General features: G+C 38.7%; 1 protein-coding gene across 9 annotated transcripts in view; it reads right to left on the minus strand.

Annotated features, from left to right (window-relative positions):
• The window catches only part of KDM4B (lysine demethylase 4B), a 72,877-nt gene that overhangs the window by 20,788 nt on the left and 31,870 nt on the right, over window positions 1-20,219 (minus strand). For 7 of the 9 annotated variants that reach the window (XM_065748805.1, XM_065748800.1, XM_065748804.1 and 4 more), the window contains exons 8-11: window positions 17,009-17,146; window positions 7,157-7,353; window positions 6,622-6,654; window positions 2,602-2,771 (exon numbers count right to left, since the gene is read on the minus strand). In XM_065748805.1, coding sequence (XP_065604877.1) covers window positions 2,602-2,771; window positions 6,622-6,654; window positions 7,157-7,353; window positions 17,009-17,146 — 538 coding nt within the window. The remainder of the gene's footprint in view (window positions 1-2,601; window positions 2,772-6,621; window positions 6,655-7,156; window positions 7,354-17,008; window positions 17,147-20,219) is intronic. The other 2 variants (XM_065748807.1, XM_065748802.1) reach the window with 1 other exon arrangement.

A 20,219-nucleotide genomic window follows, 5' to 3' on the forward strand; every position in this document is an offset into this window, starting at 1 on the left:
GTGATCTTTATGGACAAATCAATATGGAGAATCAGTAGGAGAGGAGTCCCTGTCAGCTGGTCCTTCACTGAAGGATGAAGATGCAAGTAGCACAGCTAATACGCATGGGGAAAAAAAAAAATAGCAGGATGAGGTTTTCTCATGGTGGAAAAAACTTGCTTGCCTGTAGATAGCTTAAAATAACTACACTGAGTTCACTGAAGTTGCAGATATCCAATACCTCTGAGAGAAAGGGTTGCTGATGGGGAAATCAAACCACTTACACCACAGCTTACACCATACCTTTGAGTAACGAGTCTATAAAACATAAAAATGGGAATGCCATTTAATGAAACGTGCCAGAAAATAATGCACTGCTGTGTTGCAGGTAGCATCTCATTGCTTCTTTTCACATCAATTTAGAAAAAAAACATCCTCTTAAGATATATGGGTTTGTAGCCCAAATCTGCAGGACTATTAATGCATAGAGCACAGCTGATAACACCTGCTGACTCACAGACTGTATTCATACTGCTTAGCACACCCAGAGATAAGCAGAGCTCAAAAACTCTCCTTTTTAATTTCGAGTCCCTAGACAACCTGCTAAGAATTCTAAATGCACTAATAGCTCTGTAATAAATTACGAATATAAAGCTGAGTCGTAAAGACAAAAAGAAAACACTTTAAGGTATCAGGGTGAGAAATCCTGAATTTATTAATACTCAGCTAGTCCAAATAAACAACATAAAGCGTTAAGACCTACTTCTGAATCTCATTTTTCTTCCTTCTCAAGGTCATCCCTTCTGATATAAGTAGAAAATCAAACCAATTTCAAGGCAGAGCATAAGAAAAAGGAAGTGATGGAGAGGAAAAAGCTAAATTGCCACAAGTAGAGCCATCAAAAAAGATTCTCTTTTCAGTATGAAACTGTAAGACATTGTGCAGACAGTAAGATGTAGGAAATTAGAGAATCCAGTGGTATTTAATTGCTATATTGCATTAAGAAACACGTATATTTGCTAACAGCCACATCACAACACTATGTCCCTCAGAAATTGCACTGCAAAGTCCAGTTACAGCGATGCTTTCTGCATTGGTTCTGAAAATAAATTTGTCCCTCCTCTGCTAACAGTTAAGGAGATCTTAACATGTAGCCTAAGTGGATGATTTAGAACCTACTCAACTAGAACAGATTTTTTATTGTTTCTCTGCTACTCTAAGGATCTCAGATCTGTCCTTGTCACTTATCTCGTCTCTCAAGGGATATCAGCATTTTCAGGCCATTTATTACAAGCATTAAGTATTAAACCTGTGTAAGAGCTAAGGGCATACAATTTAACACGTTGCTGCCATTTCCAAGATAGAGTACCACAAATTAACAGTTCACACTGTCCTACTCTTGCCTCACATGAGAATGATTTTCAAACTCCCAATCTCCTATGAAAGAAAGTACACTGTCGAGCTAAGATATCAAAGAACTGAAAGACCATCACAATTCTTTAACCAGTTTCCAGAGATCCTTTATAATTACCAAGATTCAACAAGCAGCATGTGGCATCAGTTTGCTTCAAATGCAAAATAAACAATGGATGTATAACACATGAAAATAAATTAACTACTATTTATGAAATGTTTGAGAGTGCCTCAACAAAAGAGTGCAACATATAAATACCAATCACTTAACCCATGTGTATTTAAAAAATAAAAAAGAAGAAACATCACAAAAAGAGCTCCCAGCAACACGGCTATGGTCAGACTTTTGGACTAAACACACACAAGGAACATGTTACCCACAAGACAATTCTCTGTTTTTGCAACAGGCACACTTCAGTCACACTTTCCCCAACTGACAAAAGTCATGGTGTTTTCCAACAAATAACATCAAAGAATCTTAAAGACAAGATTATAGCCCCTCTATAGGAAACAGTAAGAAATATGTCCACTCTACAGATATGTCATTGTGCAGGGAAAGGTTAATTGCAGTCTTATCAAAGGTTGCAGAAAAACTTAGCCATGGATTCATGACAACAACCCCGTCATTGCATCAGCTTCTGTTTCTCTTTGCCTTCTCCTCAATAGCTTGAAACCTCTGATTTTACACGCCAGAAGTCAAAAAGGACTGGGAGACATCATGGACAGAGCTAAGATGTAGCATGCAGAAACTGTGGATCCAATACAACCTAACACTGACCTTATGCACAGTATGTACAGTATGGAAGAAGGGTGAAAAAGGCAAAAAGATTAATTGCAGAAGGGAATGAACAAATCTCTTTACTTTTCAGAGGAAGACATAAAATGCATTTATTTTGTTTCTTTATGGAATACTTTAAAATATTCCACCTCTAGAATATATTTTTACAAAACCATAATAGTTTTGGCAGAACTGCTAAGCCCTGCCAAGAAATCTATTTGGTCTAAATCCTTAAAGAGAGGAAAAAATCAATTGCTGCTGTAAATGTGTGTTTCAGTGAGCACAGACTTAATTCTGGGGAAGCCTTCACTGAAATTTCAACAGAAATAAACAACAGTAGACAAGTTATTTACAAACACGTTTTAGAGAGATAGTTTGTCCTCAGTAGTTCTTCACTGAGGCAACCTGCCACCAGTGAGCAGGGCCCTTACCTTCTCCCTCAATAACTTTGCTTTTCTCTTCTTCCTCTAGGTCTGGCCCTCTTTTCAGTTCCTCTTTCACTTTCACATCTTCCAAGGCAGTTTCAATAGCCATGGCATCCCCCAGAGACTTTTGATCCTCTGTTTTATGTCTTCTGGGTTGACTTCTTTTTCTGTGAGACCTAGAAGTAAAAAAGTGCAATTTCACATAAAAAACGACCCTTCAGTATAAAAAACAATCACCAACTAAAAAAGCTGAATACAAAATAGAAGGATCTTCTTGGAGAGGAAACACAAGGTAGCTAACAATAGCTGCAGGGCAAAACAGATACCTGAAAAGAAACAGATGAACCTTGCATAACACATTTAAGATCCATTCACAGCAGCCATTAATTGTTCTAGCTTCTTAAAGACTATTTTCCACGACTGCTAATACAAGCTTGTGAGCTGCAGTTAAAATGGTTTTCATTTTATTTTAAATCTATTTTGCTTGCACTTTGAAACATACATGAGAACTTAACACGGAAGAAATATTTCTGACTTGTCTCTATTCCATCATTTTTTTTTCATTCTGTACTTGCTTCCCTTTGGCAAACTGCTGAAAGTCTGCAAGCATCTTCCAGCTCTCAAACACTACCCCACTACTGGGACTTTCTCAAATCACCACCTAATGAGTTCTTACAGTATAATCAATAGATTTTTCAGTAGTATAATTTTCAGGGTTCAAGGTCTACAAAGAAGACTAAATTTAGAAAAACAACCATGCATAGGAATGCAATCAGATTAATACTAACAAGCTAATTCTAACAGTGCCCTTTTGAAACAATCAATGTCACTAAAACAGAAGGATTGCAATAGTCACAATGCAAAGTCAGAAGGCAGGATTAGACGCCATACCAGAAGGCAAACACCTACAGAGCCACTTGCTCTTTCCCCAGCAGGACAGGGGGACAAAACAGGAAGAACAAAGAAAACTTGTAGGTCCAGACAAAGTCAGTTTAATCGGCGAAAGAAGAAAAAATAAAAAACATGAAGAACAGAGCAAAGCAAAGGAAGTGACTGCCTCCCACTGGCAGTGCCCAGCCAGCCTCTGAACACCACCACCTTAGAAACCCAACCCACGTGGGATCCTCCCCAGCTTTTACTGCTAAGCAGGACATAAAATGGCACAGAATATCCAGCCTGCTCACTGGCCAGAGTCACAGTGGGAAAAGGCCCAGACACTGTTTTAGCCTCGGTTCCAAAATCACAGCCCCACATGAGAGTTAATTCCACCTCAGCCAGTACAGACATTTTAAGATATCTACCAAACAGCCCCTTCAGAGATGGGTGTAAACCTACCAAGCTTTCTTTTTCAAGAGACTAATTCAAAAACCTACAATTTTAAAGCATTTTTAGCATTCAGAGATGTTTCTTTTTCCTTTGGATCTTCCATATGGCTTCCCTGTTCCTAGGCCTTTGCATCTATTACCATGTAACAAACTAAAACACTCATGCTGCATGCTTATCCATCAGCTTAAATATCTAGAAAAACTGAAATTTGGTTTCACATCCCCAGAAACTCATCTGCTAATAAGATTTGGAGTGCTGCGAAGTTTAGAGTTGTTAATCAGGCAACCAACAAAGAAAGAAGAAAAAATTCAACCTGAGATGACTGATTAATAGAAAAGAAAGTTGATCCATATGCACAGTAATTTATAATTGCTAGGCTCTAACCATATGGTAGCACTCCAAGTATAGATGTTAACTTTGCACCTGCAAGACATTCATCAGCAGGAACACACAGCTGAACCCAGAAGGATCAATTTTTCTCTTCACCAATATTTAAAGACTTCCCTCCTGTGGAGAAGGTGGTGTGTACAAGGTAAGAGGAGATGATAAACCTCGAAGACTTTACCATTACAGCTGGAATTTTCCATAGCTGGTAAGAAAAGCACTGGAGTAGAATCCAGCATCAAATGCTCTTTTAAGTGAGCATGTATGGTTTTATTGCCATTGTGTTGGAACATGAGGCAAAATTTGAGTTACAAAGCTTTATGTTCACAGTAGATAAAAAAGATTTTTTTAAGCACTCTTCTGGCTCTGAAGTTGTGGAAAAATGAACAAAGAAAGAACACAACCATTCAAAGAAACTGCTTCCACAACAACAAGCTAAAGGCTGTATGTTTCCAGAAGGGAAGATATTCTGTAACTGAAATAATCTGCATTCCAGAAATGGGCTTTTTGTGGACCAGACTAAAACACTCTCTTGTTAAACCCATAGAGTAAATACAATGGAGATTTTCAATGTAACTAAGTACAAATGACCTTATAGGAAAAAACATATAACTCTATGTAGAGTTTAAAAAGCTTTCATTTCCAGGAGAGGAAAAAAAAGCAGCATATATACTCTGTGAAGTAAAGACCACAGAGTGACTTCATTTAAGTAGATACAACTGCAAAGATGCTTGGGCTAAGGTGAATCCCATTCTTCCAGCAAAGTCCATCCTGCAGAGAAAGTCAGTCCTCAAGTCAAATGATGTCTTTCCAAGACATAAGCATAGGAAAGAAACTTCTACTAAGCAGGATTCAACAGCTTGAAACCTGCTCCATCATAATACTGAAAAAAATCTAGGGGCAATGAGTACATTAAAAAAAAGTGGCTGGATGTTTTACAATAGCTCAGCTGAAATAGAGGAGATTTCTGCTAAGCAATAGGTTCCAACAGGGAAAATAAACATTGGTGCTACATGGGCAAACATTAGATAAATCTGAAATACCCTGAAAATCCATAGGAAGTATTCCCATAGACCCCAAATTTCCAGATGTGGAAGAAAAAGATTAAGGGGCACAATGAACTTCAGAGAGTCATAGCCCCAAGAGCATAAAATCACACCTGCTGTCTCAGATCACCCTGCTTTTCCTAAAGACTGCAACAGAAAAAAGAAATGAAAACATTTCAGGAAAATAACCTCTGAAGTGAAGTGCTATTGCAGAGATCAGTTATCTGCCAACATATCTACTTACTATATTTTTAAGAGCACATCTTTAATGGACAACGTGCTTTTCCTTTTCAGCACTGATAAAATAAGGGACCGATCGTTTCACAAAGAAAAGGCAAGGCATGAGGATCATCAGTGCAAAGCAAAACCAGAGCACAACAAAGACCAATGCTAGAGAAAGAGGGACACACTTATTGCTATATTTTTTTCTTTAACATGAAACTCAAATGCATGCAATATAATTAAATTTATTAGGTCTGCAATTTTAAAACTCAATGTCACTACAAGTCCTTAGCAGGGATGGCCCCAGAAATCTAAAGACCGATTAAAGCTTTCATTTCTGGATTTCAAGAAAATTACATGCAGAATGTTACTTCTAGATGAAGCAGTTCAATTTCCAGAAATTGCCAACTCTCACATCAGAAATTCAACAAACAATAGATGTGAGCAGAAATACAGAGGAATTATTTTGGGTGGCAGACAGAATGGTGTTTTAAAAAAAAAGTGTAAAGGAGCATATTATTAATAAAGGAAGAGCACCCACTTCACATCTGAGTACCTTTAGAGCCCTCTGATAATCCAGTTCCCTGTAAATAACAGTCTTCAAAGAAGCACAAGGATGTTCTCACACTGGAAGACCATTTCTAATATGCTCCAGTCCAATTCCACTTTCCAAGGCAGCAGCAACTTTTTAGTAACTACTTACTTTGGTGACTAGTTAGGTTTATTCAGAACCAGTTAATCATGATAAAAACATCACATCACTAGCTTTGGTTTATTCAGGAAACCAAAGTACTTGAGTACTCAAGAATGGAACACAAGAAACAGCAGCTGAGGTTCTCCAATGGGACAGAAAAGGAAATCTCAGAAATCTACACAAGCACAAGATGAAGCCTGGCAAATCATGATACCCAAAGATTTTCTGTGCCCTTTCAAGGAAGCAGACATGAAACAACTAATTGAACCAGAAAAACACTTCAGGGGTACTGTTTTAAGAGACTTGACAAGAAGAAAACTGTAATTATTGAAGTTGATGAGGGAAGTCACATACCGGTGTTTGTTGTCCTCTTCCTCATCTCCTATCCTATAAAGCAAGATTCCAACAGTAAAAGGTTAGCATGCCAAATTCTCAATTCAAGCATGCTGCAGTACATAAAAAACACGATGAACTCACAGAAAATTAATACAAAGATCAAAGGAAGCTGAAAAAGGCATGCATAAAATCCCTTTTACAATTGATAGTTTTCTCTCATGCTTTCTGATAAGTGAAGCTATAAGCGCTTACTACAGATTTCTTTGTCTTCCAAAGATGGGATGTGACAGGGCACAGTGCCCTACTGTCAAAATAAAAAAAATAAAGGGGTACTTCAATATTCAGAAGAAACAGAACAGCGAGGGACTGCATCATCCAAGAAGTTAGAAGAGCAAGTATAAAAAGGTGAGTTTGAACTACCCCAAACTGAGAATTACATAGTTTAAATGTTTAGCAATTAAAATAAAATACAGTATTCAGTCAACTTTTTTAATTGCTGTGTCTGTTGCGCGGTTTTGTTTTTGTTTTGTTTTTTTTTTAAACTTGTTTTTACCTGCGAAGCAATTTGGCCTTCAAGTTTGCCTTCGTCTCATTCCAGGCATCTAGTTCTGGGCTAGTCAGAGCTGTGGGTTTCATATGGTCCAGGACAGCAATGTCTTTTCCTTGTTTCCATAAATCATAACGTTCTGGCTGCAGAACTCTCACAAAGACATCCATGGAAATCTTCACCATGTCTTTGCGGCACGTACACTGCAAGAGATTTCCAGACACCAACACCATGTGAGATCAGAGGAACTTTTTTTCTTTTTCAGCAGGGTTTGCCTTCCTCCAGAGGCCAACTGCCTGCAGATTTTGTCTGTTAAGGCCTACAGTGGGTTAACTGGGAATTGCATCGAGGTAAAAGAGGGTATTTCAACTCAATGACAAATGAGTGCATTGCCACCACCTGCCCTTGGCTAAAAGAGGTGGCACAAGCTGCTGTACTATCCCAAGGGTAGCTGAAGATTCAGTTCCCCAAAATTTTCTTCTCTCAGCCCACCAATGGAGTCAGAACTTTCTGATAACTGATAGACATCGTATTACTCATCTGCTTTGTTACAGTCATCAGGAAGTAATAACTGTGGTTGATACAGACAAGAAGTCTGTTTGATCTTAGACCTAAATTCCCCTTCCCCTCTTTGTCAGTCTCACCTAGAGTTTCTCAGGCTGAAAAGAGATTAGTAATACAATTTCGCCACTGAAAAAGCCTTTAAGGAGCAAAAGCCTAACCTAATGTCCAAGGCAGTTAAACTTCGTAATCATACATCAAGATGTGGCACGTAAATCCTTCTCAAGACTGTAAATTGCAAAGCCAAAAATTAAGAATTTTTTGCTGCCTACAATGTAAGATTGTTTGAATATAAGGACAAGGTCTGCCCACCTGTGTGTCCAGCTATCAAAAGTTACATAGCTACTTAAAAAACAATAGTTTAAATAAATTAAAAGAAAAAAATGGGGGGGGGGGGGGGAGTGGTGGTCATTGGGAAAGGAATCAGAAGAATGTATTTATGCCACTGGATGCAGGAAACAGCCAAGAATTGGCTTGGAAACACCATTAACTGAGAAACTGAACAGATACAAAATGAAGAAGAATAAAAATGCAGATGTGCAGCATGGAAAGCAAGCAGGCAGCCACGCTGCAGCAGAACCTTGGCTGCCCTCCATCGCTGCCTTGCTAACTCTGCAACTAACAAAAGCTACCAGCACGCTGAGCACACTTTCACAAATGGTAAGATAACTGCAGTGAACTGTAACTGGTGGCTAGGAAAATTCTTATGGCATACTACAGGAATACATATTGCTTGTATAGAAAATATTCCTCAACTTCTCTCTATGAATTGCAAGGACAAGACAAAGTTTCAGCTTTTGGAAGAAATACAAAGTCCTCCCAGTAGAATACTCTTATACAGCTATCCAATTTACTATCCAATTAGCTAACCTATTACAGACATGTTTCTTGAGTTCTAGTTAATGCTCACAGAATATAACACAAAAACTAGTCTGGGCTCCAGTTTACCTTGCTTCCATTCAGTCCAAACTCCCAGTTCCACTCAGAACTTGTATAGCAATACTCTCACAGATACCCATGTTTTCAGAAGTGATGAAGGAACACATAATTGCAGGTTAGTACCTTAAAGATGCATGACAGGTATTCCACAAGTCAGTAAGGAGTTAAACTTCAAGAAGAAAGAAAAAAACTTAAAATTCAGTTTGTGAGCTTAATAGTTGGAAGTTGAGGGCTTGTGGGAAGGAAGACGAGCCTTGACCCCCCGCTTCTACTGTAATTACAAGCATAGCTTTAAGTCTCAACAACAAACCAGTTCATTAGGAAACCCACTGGAAATCTTCCACAGAGTTTCATAAACAAAACAATTAGGCAAAGATTTCCAAGGACTCCCCCTGGTCCCTGGCTGCAAGGCATGCTTTCTCCTTGTTTGCTTCCTTAATTCGCTGCCAGAATGTTCCATGCAGATTTTGTGGGTGGAAAAGTTGAGTGAATGGCAAGTGGCATTAGCTGGGGAGTTAGATTTATTACACTCCACTAAACTACTCAAAATAATGAGGATTCTAGTTTAAGAAATAGATGCGTCATACCTCAGATAAGGCTGAAAGGTCCAGTGCTCTCAGTAATGCTAAAAAAGGATTCAGTGAAATACCAGCTCCCCTCTGTTTTGACACTCATTCCATTACGAGGGATAAACAAAATAAGACTAAATCATAACCACTGGGTGAAAGTCTGCAGAGAATACCATTTTGAGGTTATCTCTAGCCATTATTTCTTTCACATCGCAAGTCTTGCAGTTGGTGAAGGAAGTCTACAACTAACCACTTTCACTGGCAGAAAGCATGTCATGTCAGCAGGTCAGCGCTCTGTTCACGCATTAAGAAAGCTGCTACCATGAACTAACACGGCTGAGCGAAGTTCTACAGCTCTGAAGTGACAGATGTACTAGATAACTTGCTAAGTGAGTACAGTCATCCTTTTATCCTCCTGTTTGATCATCAGTTTTCTAGTCACTTCCTTTATAAATAAAGCCCAACACTGTGATATAGCACATGCTTGTAAACCAACAGATGAAGCAGTAAAATCCACCATTTTGTATACCATGACTAGGGAAACCTCCAGGCACTTCACAGAAACATGAGTACCTTCGTTTGGTGGAACATGAAGTGTTATTATCTAATGTGACAACCAAGATCTGCTTCCAGCACACTGGGAATTATTTTCCCTTGTAATGATGAGTATTCTTCTGTAATATTTTTCAAAAGAACAGGAAGCTGGAATTTATTTGTTGCATCTTGAAATGACACAAATAAGAATCAAGGGAGGGTCAATATATAAATAGGAGGTGAGAGGCTGCCTATCTATCTATCTATCCTAAAAGAAACGGAAATCAAGACCTCTCTGAAAACCACACACCAAACAAAGCACTTGTATCTCTTTTCAGAAATGATCCAGATCCACCTGCAGTTGGAAAGTGGTGAGTTACAGAGCAGACAAGATCTGAATCCTGATGAGCAAGATTAGAACACACCCAGCTATGAGCCAACCCAGCAGCAGAACTGCTGACTGCCAGCAGGAAACCAAGCTGCAAGAAAATTAGGAGCATGGCTATCAGGAAAGACAAATAATTGAGCAAAATGGAGTTTAAAAACAAAAATAAAACATTAACCACATCTGCCTTTCAGTACACCGAAGGATTTACTGAGGAGGACAATTAAGAGGTACCTGATGAGTACATGTGATGTGAACTCACAACTGCTTTACACTTTCACACTGCCTTTCAGAGCTCTAGTATCATAATTTCTGGAAGTCTTGAATGGAGTATACTGTTTAGTTACTTATTCATAGGTGGAACATAAGACTGCTTATGTCTAAGCTCTTGTGTGGGCCTCTCAAAGCAATTCTAGTGGAGTAACCCAAGCCACACGGAAAAGCACAATGCTCAGGCAGCTTTTAAAAGGGATTTCTGATGGCCTTGCAATTCGACTATCCCCAAAGTCAGATGACCCCAAAAGCCCAGCTCTGACACATGAATGACTGGGGCTTGTAGACTTTACCAGGGCCTCCAATGTGGCAGGCAAGCTGAGCAAACAAGCCGCAGGAAGCACATTCTTCACAGAGTTGTTTTACTTGCAGCCACAAAGCATGCAACCACCTCTGCACTATAAATCACAGGGTTAGTGAGGCAGAGGATGGGAGCCTATGTCAGCCCAGCAGCATCAGGACCCACAGCTTCAGGGCAATTTCCATCACAGGGTCCTGGAGAGTCACCCTGAGCCAGAAAAGTCATTACCAAGCAGCATTCAAAAAGTCAAGAACAGCATGCTTTATACCATACAGTAATTAAGCTAAGTGTAAATCAGACTGAGTAGCACAAATAGGCTTACTCTTTCACAGCAAATCCTTGCCAGTACCTCTATGAGGGTGAGGACAAACACTGAGCAGAGCAGGCAAGCTGTCTGAAGTCCTTTCTGCTCCCATCTGCTGCCCTTTGAATCAGGTCCTGAAGAGCTCACTGTTACCTCCTGTGAGCACTGGAGTGGCTCACGTGCCCCATTTCCATGGGCAGTGCACACATATGGGGCAAGAAACTGAGGCAAACCTCCTTCCTGAGGACTGGGATACTGAACACCTGTAAGGTGTCATTTTTTTCTGATGGCATTCTCACTTAACAAAAAATGATGTCAATCAACCTCCCAGTCAGAACTTCAGAACAAGATCGCAGAAGACAGTAATTGTTTGCTTTCCACCTCAGCACAATAAGAACTTCAACAATTCCTCTTCACTGCAAAGAATCAGTGGAGAGTAAAGTATTACAAATGTTCACATATAACAGAAGAAAAAATATATGTATTTACTACAAGAGCAACTTTTGAATCTGTCTTACAATAATAAACAATGGAAATCCCATTCCATACTGAAATATATATTTTTTGTTAGTCTTTTAAGTTTAAAAGGTCCACTCAGACTAAGTGGAAGTACACTCAAACAGTAATGCAAAAACACAATCCTTATTTCTCTACTTCAGAGACCAAGCAGTTTCTGCAAAAACCTCAGGAATTTTCTTTCTTGGGAAATAAGGACATCTTTGAAGAGAAAACCTAGGAGCTCATGAACAGAAAGGAAACAAGAGCTGCAATTTCACAATAGAAATTATGTGCCGGACAACTTATAAGTATTCCAAAAGGAAATCTGACATCTGATATTCTAATACTATATGAAAATAAACAAAAATCCACAGACAAAACAAAACAAAAAAACATGGCAGCAGATAGGTGAGAAACAATAAGCTGTGCAAAACAACACAGACAGAAATCCAAAAGGAACTTGTCTTGAAAATGCCTTTGTGCATCCGTAAAGTCCAAACAGAGAGTCTTACTCATCTACACCTCTCCTCAGAGAAGTAACTAAGCAGCAGAGAAGGACAGAGCTGCACTTCAGCTGAAGTGTTTATTGGAATACTATGCAAAAATGAGATAAAGGCTACTTTGTTCAGGACTCAAAATGTAGGATTTGGGAAGGAAGGGCAACTTGATCCCATTTTAGTGCCAGAATTATTTCTCTTGATATATCTCTGGAGTAAACAAGAGAAAATGAAGTTATGAAAATGTCAACCAATACTAACACAGATTCTATCATCCAGGAGTGTCTGCTGTTAATATAGAAGGAAAGTGCAAGTAATGGTTCCCTTCCCATCCACATACTTCTAGTTCAGTTTGCAAAAGAAATAGAAAAGTTGACCTGTGAGGTACACGTGAATTTCTTCTAAAATTTCACATCCTGAAAGTGTCTTCTTGAATATCAAGAGACTTACAGGCCACCTCAACTTCAAGAAAGACACTTTACTAAACAACTCAGTTTTGAAAAGCTTGATTCCAAGAGAATAAAAGTGAACCAAACAGCAATGCAGAAAGCAACTGCAGGCTCATATAGTAAAACAAAAATAAAATAACTTGATATTAGGAGGCAGACATTATTATTCACATGCTTTCATTCATCAGGCTTTTTTCAACAGTCAAACAGGAAAAACCATGACAAATATTAACAAGACAAAAGACTGAAGAGCTGCAACTATGGAGTACAAATGAAAGCATTTCTCTGTGATTTTTTAGTCTCTGCTTATGCAGGTAAACATTAACTTACAGCATACAAAACCATCCCTACTTAACTGTATTATTTAATTAGTAATCTTAAGGTCTAATGCAGAGTGTGCAAATTAGAGCCAACTCCTGATATTTAGCCATTAAAAGAGCATTTACTGACAGAGTTTCATCTTCCTATTTAACATAACAAAGAATTCTGAAATGAATTGCCATTAAATACTCGGAATGATCCAATGACTGCATCCAGAATGACCTATGGGAGCCCCAAGATTAACTGAAGGTCTTTCTCCCACCCATAGATAAGCAGCTGACAGATGTGCTATTCAGCCACACAGATTAAATGAAATAGGTAAACTGGTTGGTCTTAAGGTCACCCTGATTGGAAAACTGCAACACATGGTTCCTTAAGGACTAATGAGAGACATTTTTATTGGCAATAAATGGGATAGCAGTTGGAGTTGTTAATTCTTATAATTCTGAGCACAATGTCCAGCTGTAGGCAAGACATCTATTTCCTAGTGGGACACCACAATATAGTCAGAGACATGAGATAAAGGAGAATTCTAAAACCTTCCTCTGAACCTAAAGAGATTGCCATTTGCCAAGAACTGAGAGCAGCCAATCCTGAAGATTTATACACCCAGTGAGTGATTACACAAATTTTGTCCATCACATACCAGCACTGAGTCTAGAGTAGCTCTTAAACAGATCAAATCAGGCTTCAGAGGCAAGTACCTTCTGTACAGCCAGTAGTACCTCCCAGACCCCATTATACACAGACTCGTATCCTAGCAGTTCCCTTCTGTGAGCTTCTGCTATGCAGTTTGGAAAGAGACTCCAAAATCCCTCCACTAGGTTCTCAAAACACTCTGAACCAGACAGCTAGCTTGGGGTCCAACAAGCCAATGCCAATCCCCATTCTACAATGAGAGTGGAACCAGTACCAAAGAAGATGATCTTTAAATTCCATTAATTATTAACATATCTTTAAAGCCCAGTCAGAGTCCACTATAGTTAGCAGAACATTTTATCCGTCTGGCAGGCAATTAGAATGGTTCTGTCCATGTTTCTCAAAGGTAAGCCATTACTTTCTTACACAAGCTTTCTCTTGTTCTAAGCCATTGATACATATCATCTTACAACTCAACAGAATTCAAATTTAATCCTGAGGGTAAAGTCCAGGAGAGCATTACAACAGGCTAACTTTGAACCTTACCTTATCACCAATCTCATGAGTACTGTCAAGACAAGGAAATAAGAAGAATCATTTTACAACCAACTGGTTTCAGTGCAGTAATGCTACATACCTATAGAGTACTGCCCAGTCAGGAGTTTCTAAGAACTTAAAAAAAAAAAAAAAAAAAAAAAAAAAAAACAGATTACATGAGAAATACCTGTTCCTACATAGGCAAATACAATCTAATTGCACCTGACAGCACAGACATATTCAAAATTTCAGAAACTTGCAATAGTTAATAAAAAAAAAAAATCACACACTCCTGGATATTTCTCTCCACAATTTCTCTCTCTTTAAATGCACAGATAAATAAGGTGTACAGAATCAGCTGATGTTTCATTAAAGTCCCTAGTTAACTTAAAATGGTATTTAAATAAGCCTTTAGCTCTTACAGTGTAAAAGCATTCGTACCTCATGTGGAGCCTGACAGTAGGATATCAAAGGGTTAATTAACACATATGCAATGTGCGGTTTAGGTAATATGAAATGGAAGTCTTTGAACAGACAAGTGTTAGCAAGTGCAATGGAAATAAATTGGGCATCTCCTTTCACACTTCAACTTTCTCTCTCTAGATTTGCTCAGAGCTCTCTATGCTGCTTGTTCAGTAATTTCACGCTATGCTGCTTAACAATGTAAGCATGGAGGCTCAATCTAAAACTGCACTTCCCAAATGTCACTTGTTTGCAAACACATGGCTGAACCCAAAATTGCTTTCAATATTAGAGTGGTGCCTGCTGGCACTGCTGTAGTTAAAGGTCTGCCAGAATTTCCATGATAAACCCCATTTTCAGGGGTGTACAACCATGACCATTTCCAACAGATAAACCTGGTATACAAGACCACAGCAAACAAACTTTATTTTTATTTTTATTTTTCAAACCAGGTTTGCTTAGTCATTTCTGAGAGTAAAATACTTGACAGTGAGTTGAGGCCTCTTACAAGTCTAGGTTTTTCTTACCAACCCTGTAGCTCCAGAACAAATTCAAACGCATGATTCCCCCTTCACTTTCCACATGGCCTTAGAGTCTATAGCTACTGTCACATGGCGTGGTCTACTACCTTGATGGAATACAGAAAGACTGCAAACACTAACTCTGGATTCACATTCTTGAACACGTGCAGGGGACAGCGAGGACAAAATTTTCAGAATAAGGATTTTTCTGTTATGAGAATCATTTGAGCTGCCATTGCTAGCACTTTAGAGGTTTTATCTGTCTGGCACAGTGAATATGCATATTTTATACTTCATGGCACAATCAATAGCATGCCTAACAGGAGATGCTTTTACACCACTGTAGTTTCAGAAAAGAAATAAAATCTATGTGTTTATTTTAGGAAAGGAGAGAGTACAGATGCCACATTTCTTTGCTAACAGTAGAATCCATGAAACCATGGGCTGAACATTACGAAAAAGAAAAAAGACAGACACTCCACCTTTCAGTAACCAAAAGGGTTAAACTTACTTCATGAGTGATGAGCTTCTCAGAAACAGAGTGCTGTGACATTTTATAGTCAAGGGCTGCCTGCCTGCAGTTGCTGAGGCATTAATACAAGAAGGGGAAAAGCTGCAAAAAAAGGCTCCTATGGGGCAACAATCATCTTCCTTTCCTAGCTGGGTTAATTATGCTCACTTACATAAAAGGAAACTAGGAGAAAACAGGATTGGTTTTTCCCCCCATGATTCTAGAAGATTCCTTACTGTCTGCAATGCCAGAAACAGCAGTAGCCTCTAGAAGCAGAAAGCGATGACTGGCATTAGTCACAAAGCAACCACTCATGCCGATTAACACACACAATTCATCACTTCTGAATATAATTCTGCACAGTTTCAGCTTAGGTCAAACATGGCTGAAGACATTATAGCAAGAAGATGGAGGTTTCAAGAAGGTACAGTCAACAACCTTAGGATCCCAAAGCAGAGAAGAAAAAGATTACATTCAGTTATCATCTACCTCATTTAGAATATAAACCCTAGTCAAGGAAAATAGGTCAGCAATACATTGTTTCACAGACTGAGGCACAGAGGCACTTGCACTGCATCCTCAGAGAAGGTGGCTTTGCTCAGAACAAAGCATAGGGATGCATTATAAAAGTCATAGAGTCAAGCAACATAGAGTTTATGGAAAAAAAAATAAGTGCAGAAGATGATGTAAATGTGACTGTAGAGTGAAAACTAAGTCTGTCACTCTGAAAAGTAAGATCTGAGGTGATGTTAAGCTCCTACCCCGTGGCTATCATTTATCCTTTCCCAAAGACTGTGTAATATTGATCCCCAATTTAAAAAACTCATAAAGCAGTTATACCTCACTGCACCACATCTAATGTACCAAATACATCAATACATTAAAACAAACGCATTTACAACAGACTTAAAAAAATAAAAATTAAAAAAAAAATACCCCACATTAATCAGTTTGAAATATTAGCCCACAGCTACTAGTACTTCAGATTTAAAAATCTACAGAACACAGTAGGCATGCTGTCATGGAAAACTGCCACTGTCTTCAGAACTGTCAAAATTAACAAAAACTTACAAGAAATTTACCCTGATGAAATATCCGCACAGAATCAGACATGACTGAGACCTTTTGCACTGTGCATTTGTTAGAGAAATTAAAAAATGTTCAGGTTATTAGTACACTCTTATGAAAGTTTAAGATGTCTCCAACTTATCCTCTCTCATTCAGCACGTATACCCAAGGAATTGTATTCAGTTACATCAGCCACATTATTCACTCTGAAATGCAGTTTGGATGCTTCAGAAAACTAATCCAACCTTTCTAGTTTCAAAGCAACCTCTCCACAAGGTGTGTGTACATTCAGCATTCAAGAAAGCCATTACTGTGCCCTCAAAATGACATCAATTATCAACAGGAATAAAACAGTAACATGGAAAAACCAAAGAGTACATCTTCAAAACAAGAACATTTTCATTTTGTTCAAAGGGACAAGTCCCCCACTCAGTCATTACTTTATGAGCTGCTGGTTTTAAGTAACCCCTCATCCAAACAGATACCTACTTGGGTTGCCATTTTTCCGTAGTCAATCCATCGCAAAGTTGCAAAGTTGGTTGACTCAGCACAGTTGAAGCCATGATTGAAGCCAGCATGGTAACCATAAGGAAATGTAATCATAAACTCTCCAGCTTCCTGGGTGATCTGAAAAACAGAATTAAAATGGCAACCTACATCAGATCAGCAGAAACAGCACTTTGAAGACAGAGTTAAATCCTCCTTGTTAAATCTCTCTCAGCAAGAAGGCAGAACAGTCACTGCCAGCTCTTGGCTATACCTACAGCCATTTATTCTTAACTGCAGAAATACAGAAGTAGTTCTGCTAGTGAAAATAGACAGTACAAAGGACAGAAGCTGCCACAAGATCTTAACTCTTTTGAGACAAAAGGCTCCAGTTACTAAATGGGTCCCCAAGCTGCAGCATTCCAAAAGATCAACAAATCTTTCGTTTGCTGTCACTTCATCTCCTGTTATGCCCGTACCTAACTCCCACACCATGCTAGTGAGGCCAAACACTGCGTTTCCCACCTACACACGCACTCTCTGCTGCAGTGTCCTACTGAAATACACAATACCTTTCCATGTATTTATTTCCGCACTCATATATTTGTTCACCCATAAGTCAAACAACCTAAAACATCTGAGCCTGCCATTTGTCTAAGTAAAAAATAAAATGAAAAATAAGTGAAAAGGATTGAAAACTGCAGATTACAGCTGGAATTGGAGGCCAAAAAATTCCCAATACTTCCAGAAAATCACCTTTTAAAAACCTACAAAGAGAAGATGCTGGGGAAGAAAAGAATGTACTTGTTAAGCAACATAATACCAACTGGCAGCACCGTAACCGGGGTCATCCTGCTAGCTTCCCAAAACACGTGGTAGCATCTCCTCCCTTCGACAGACCAGGAATAAGGCAAAATTTGACCTTCCCCTGTCCTTCTAAATCAGAAGTTCTGACAAAGATTTCATAACACATTGGGCTATTTCCCACTGGCACTAACTCACAACACAGCAGCAGTCTGGAGCTTATAGAGCCTTCAAAGAACTTCCACATATAAACACAGGGATAGGACCAAACTGAAAGAGTTACAGAAATTAAACCACTAGCCCACTAGACTGAGCCTAAACTTCTTCACACTATGAACATCAACAGAGTACAAAAAGAGAAAATAAATGCAGACTTGACAGCACAAAAGCTTCCAGACGACGGGTGCTGAAGCACAGCCTGCAGCCACACAGTGCATCCCCCCACCCCTCTATACATCAGTGCACAGCAGTAGATTGCTAACTTCAGAAAACAGAAAGATTATGTTTCTGTCACAACATCTACATCCTGGTGTCTTCATTTTGAGCCCACAGTGTATGTCCTCCATGTCACTGCTGTCAACGTTATCCCTACAATAAATTAGAAAGCACTCAAGATGATGGATAGGCCATGCAGAAAAGTAATAACTATTGAAGAAAAGCCAGCACAAACTGCCACTCGTAGAGAAAGCCTTGAATTTACTGACTTCTGCAAGCTCTTGCAGAATAAATGGAGAAATCAATAGGAGATTACAGAAATACACATTTTTAATTATTAAAAAGCACCAGTATTGATCTGCTTCTTTCTTTCCAGAAGTAAATACCATTATAGAGATTTATAAATGTGCGCTTTATTCACTTCATTGAAATCTGCCAGAAATGTAGATGAAGGGATCCTATCTTTATTTCTACAGAAAAGTGGCACACATTCCCTGTTTCTGAATAATAGCCATCCTCCTTCAAAACCTACTATTTCGGGATAGGAGTTATTCAGATATGGGCTGCTCTGACTAAAGTGATCTCCTCCTCCTCTTCACATTTAAAAACACCCTTCCAGTGAGTGCCATAGAAAACAAAGAATCTACACACACACACACACACACACACACACACAAAACCACATTTGTTCCCCACACTCTGTAAAACAGGATTACAAATTATATTTCTTTGAGATGCTAATAAAACCCCTTTTTTTTTAAAGAAGTTTGGTTTTGACAGTGATATTGCTTTTCTTTGCATGCATTGGCCTCTATTTTGGGGGAAAAAAACAACAGAAAACTAAACATTCCAAGCGAGCAAGCGAAAATCTATACACAAAATAAGTTTCTTATCATTAAGGTAGCACACATTTTAATACCCAATATGAAGAAGGCACCGGATGTGAACCTACAAAACACCTTCATGCCCCAAATCACAAGATTCACAGTGGGAAGCCTAGCTAAGTGGGAAGACTTTACCAGTCAACAAATTAGAAATTCATCCATATTGAAGTACTTAATATCCCTTACCCGTCACTATACAGCTCAGTAAAGCTGACTTGGGATAAGCTTGATAGAAAAGCTTTCCTCTATTACAAACTCTTTTACTCCTCTTGCTCGGCTGTTGATCAGAAATTACTTGGTATATATAATTACTTGGTATATATAATCAATGCAGCATTCCAGGTACATGGAAAAGCAAACAAAGCATCACTCCAGAGAAAAATATGCTCACCTACAACATTCGAACATTTGATGTCTCGCAAGAATATTTCACATTTTGACTTCCTGCAAACATTCAAGAAGCATGTTTGGGCAGTGAAGTGGGAGAAACTAATTCCCATTTTCTATTCTATTTCTTAGGAGGATGAGATACCAACAGAGGACTGCACAACAAACTTCACTTACAATGTCTAGTGAGCACAGACATGTACTTCTTACTATTATTATTATTTTCAGCATCTTTAGATAAGCAGCAATCTCTTTTAAGGCAAGCAGTGATCCCTTCTTAGGTTCTGTTCAGCTCCCTCTATCAAGTCCCTCTATCTCACAGGGGCATTCATGTATTACACTGAGATGCTACCCATATTCTAATCTACCGATCGACTTTCCTGAAATTTGTAAAGCTAAAACTCCTACCAAAATAATAATAAGAAGAATAAGAATAATAAAGATCCCAAAGTCGTGTATTTTCATTATTATTTTCAACCACGTGTAGCAGATAACTGTGTTTTCACATTTGGGATTTAGGTTTAACAACAGAATTACAAGAAAAAATGGTTTGTTGATCCCTAAGAGCAATTTAATATCGACCATCAAGTGCAAACTAGGCCAAATCTAGCCACTGATACTGAACCATAAGCAGCACACACTGCTTTCTGTGAGTCTCTGCTGCATACATTGACAGCAAGCTCATCTGACAAGCCAGACAATCA

This window comes from Cyrtonyx montezumae, unplaced genomic scaffold (genome assembly GCF_038088225.1).
Source record: "Cyrtonyx montezumae isolate F1298 unplaced genomic scaffold, pur_monq_1.0 scaffold_51, whole genome shotgun sequence".
NCBI classification, from domain to species: Eukaryota; Metazoa; Chordata; class Aves; order Galliformes; family Odontophoridae; genus Cyrtonyx; species Cyrtonyx montezumae.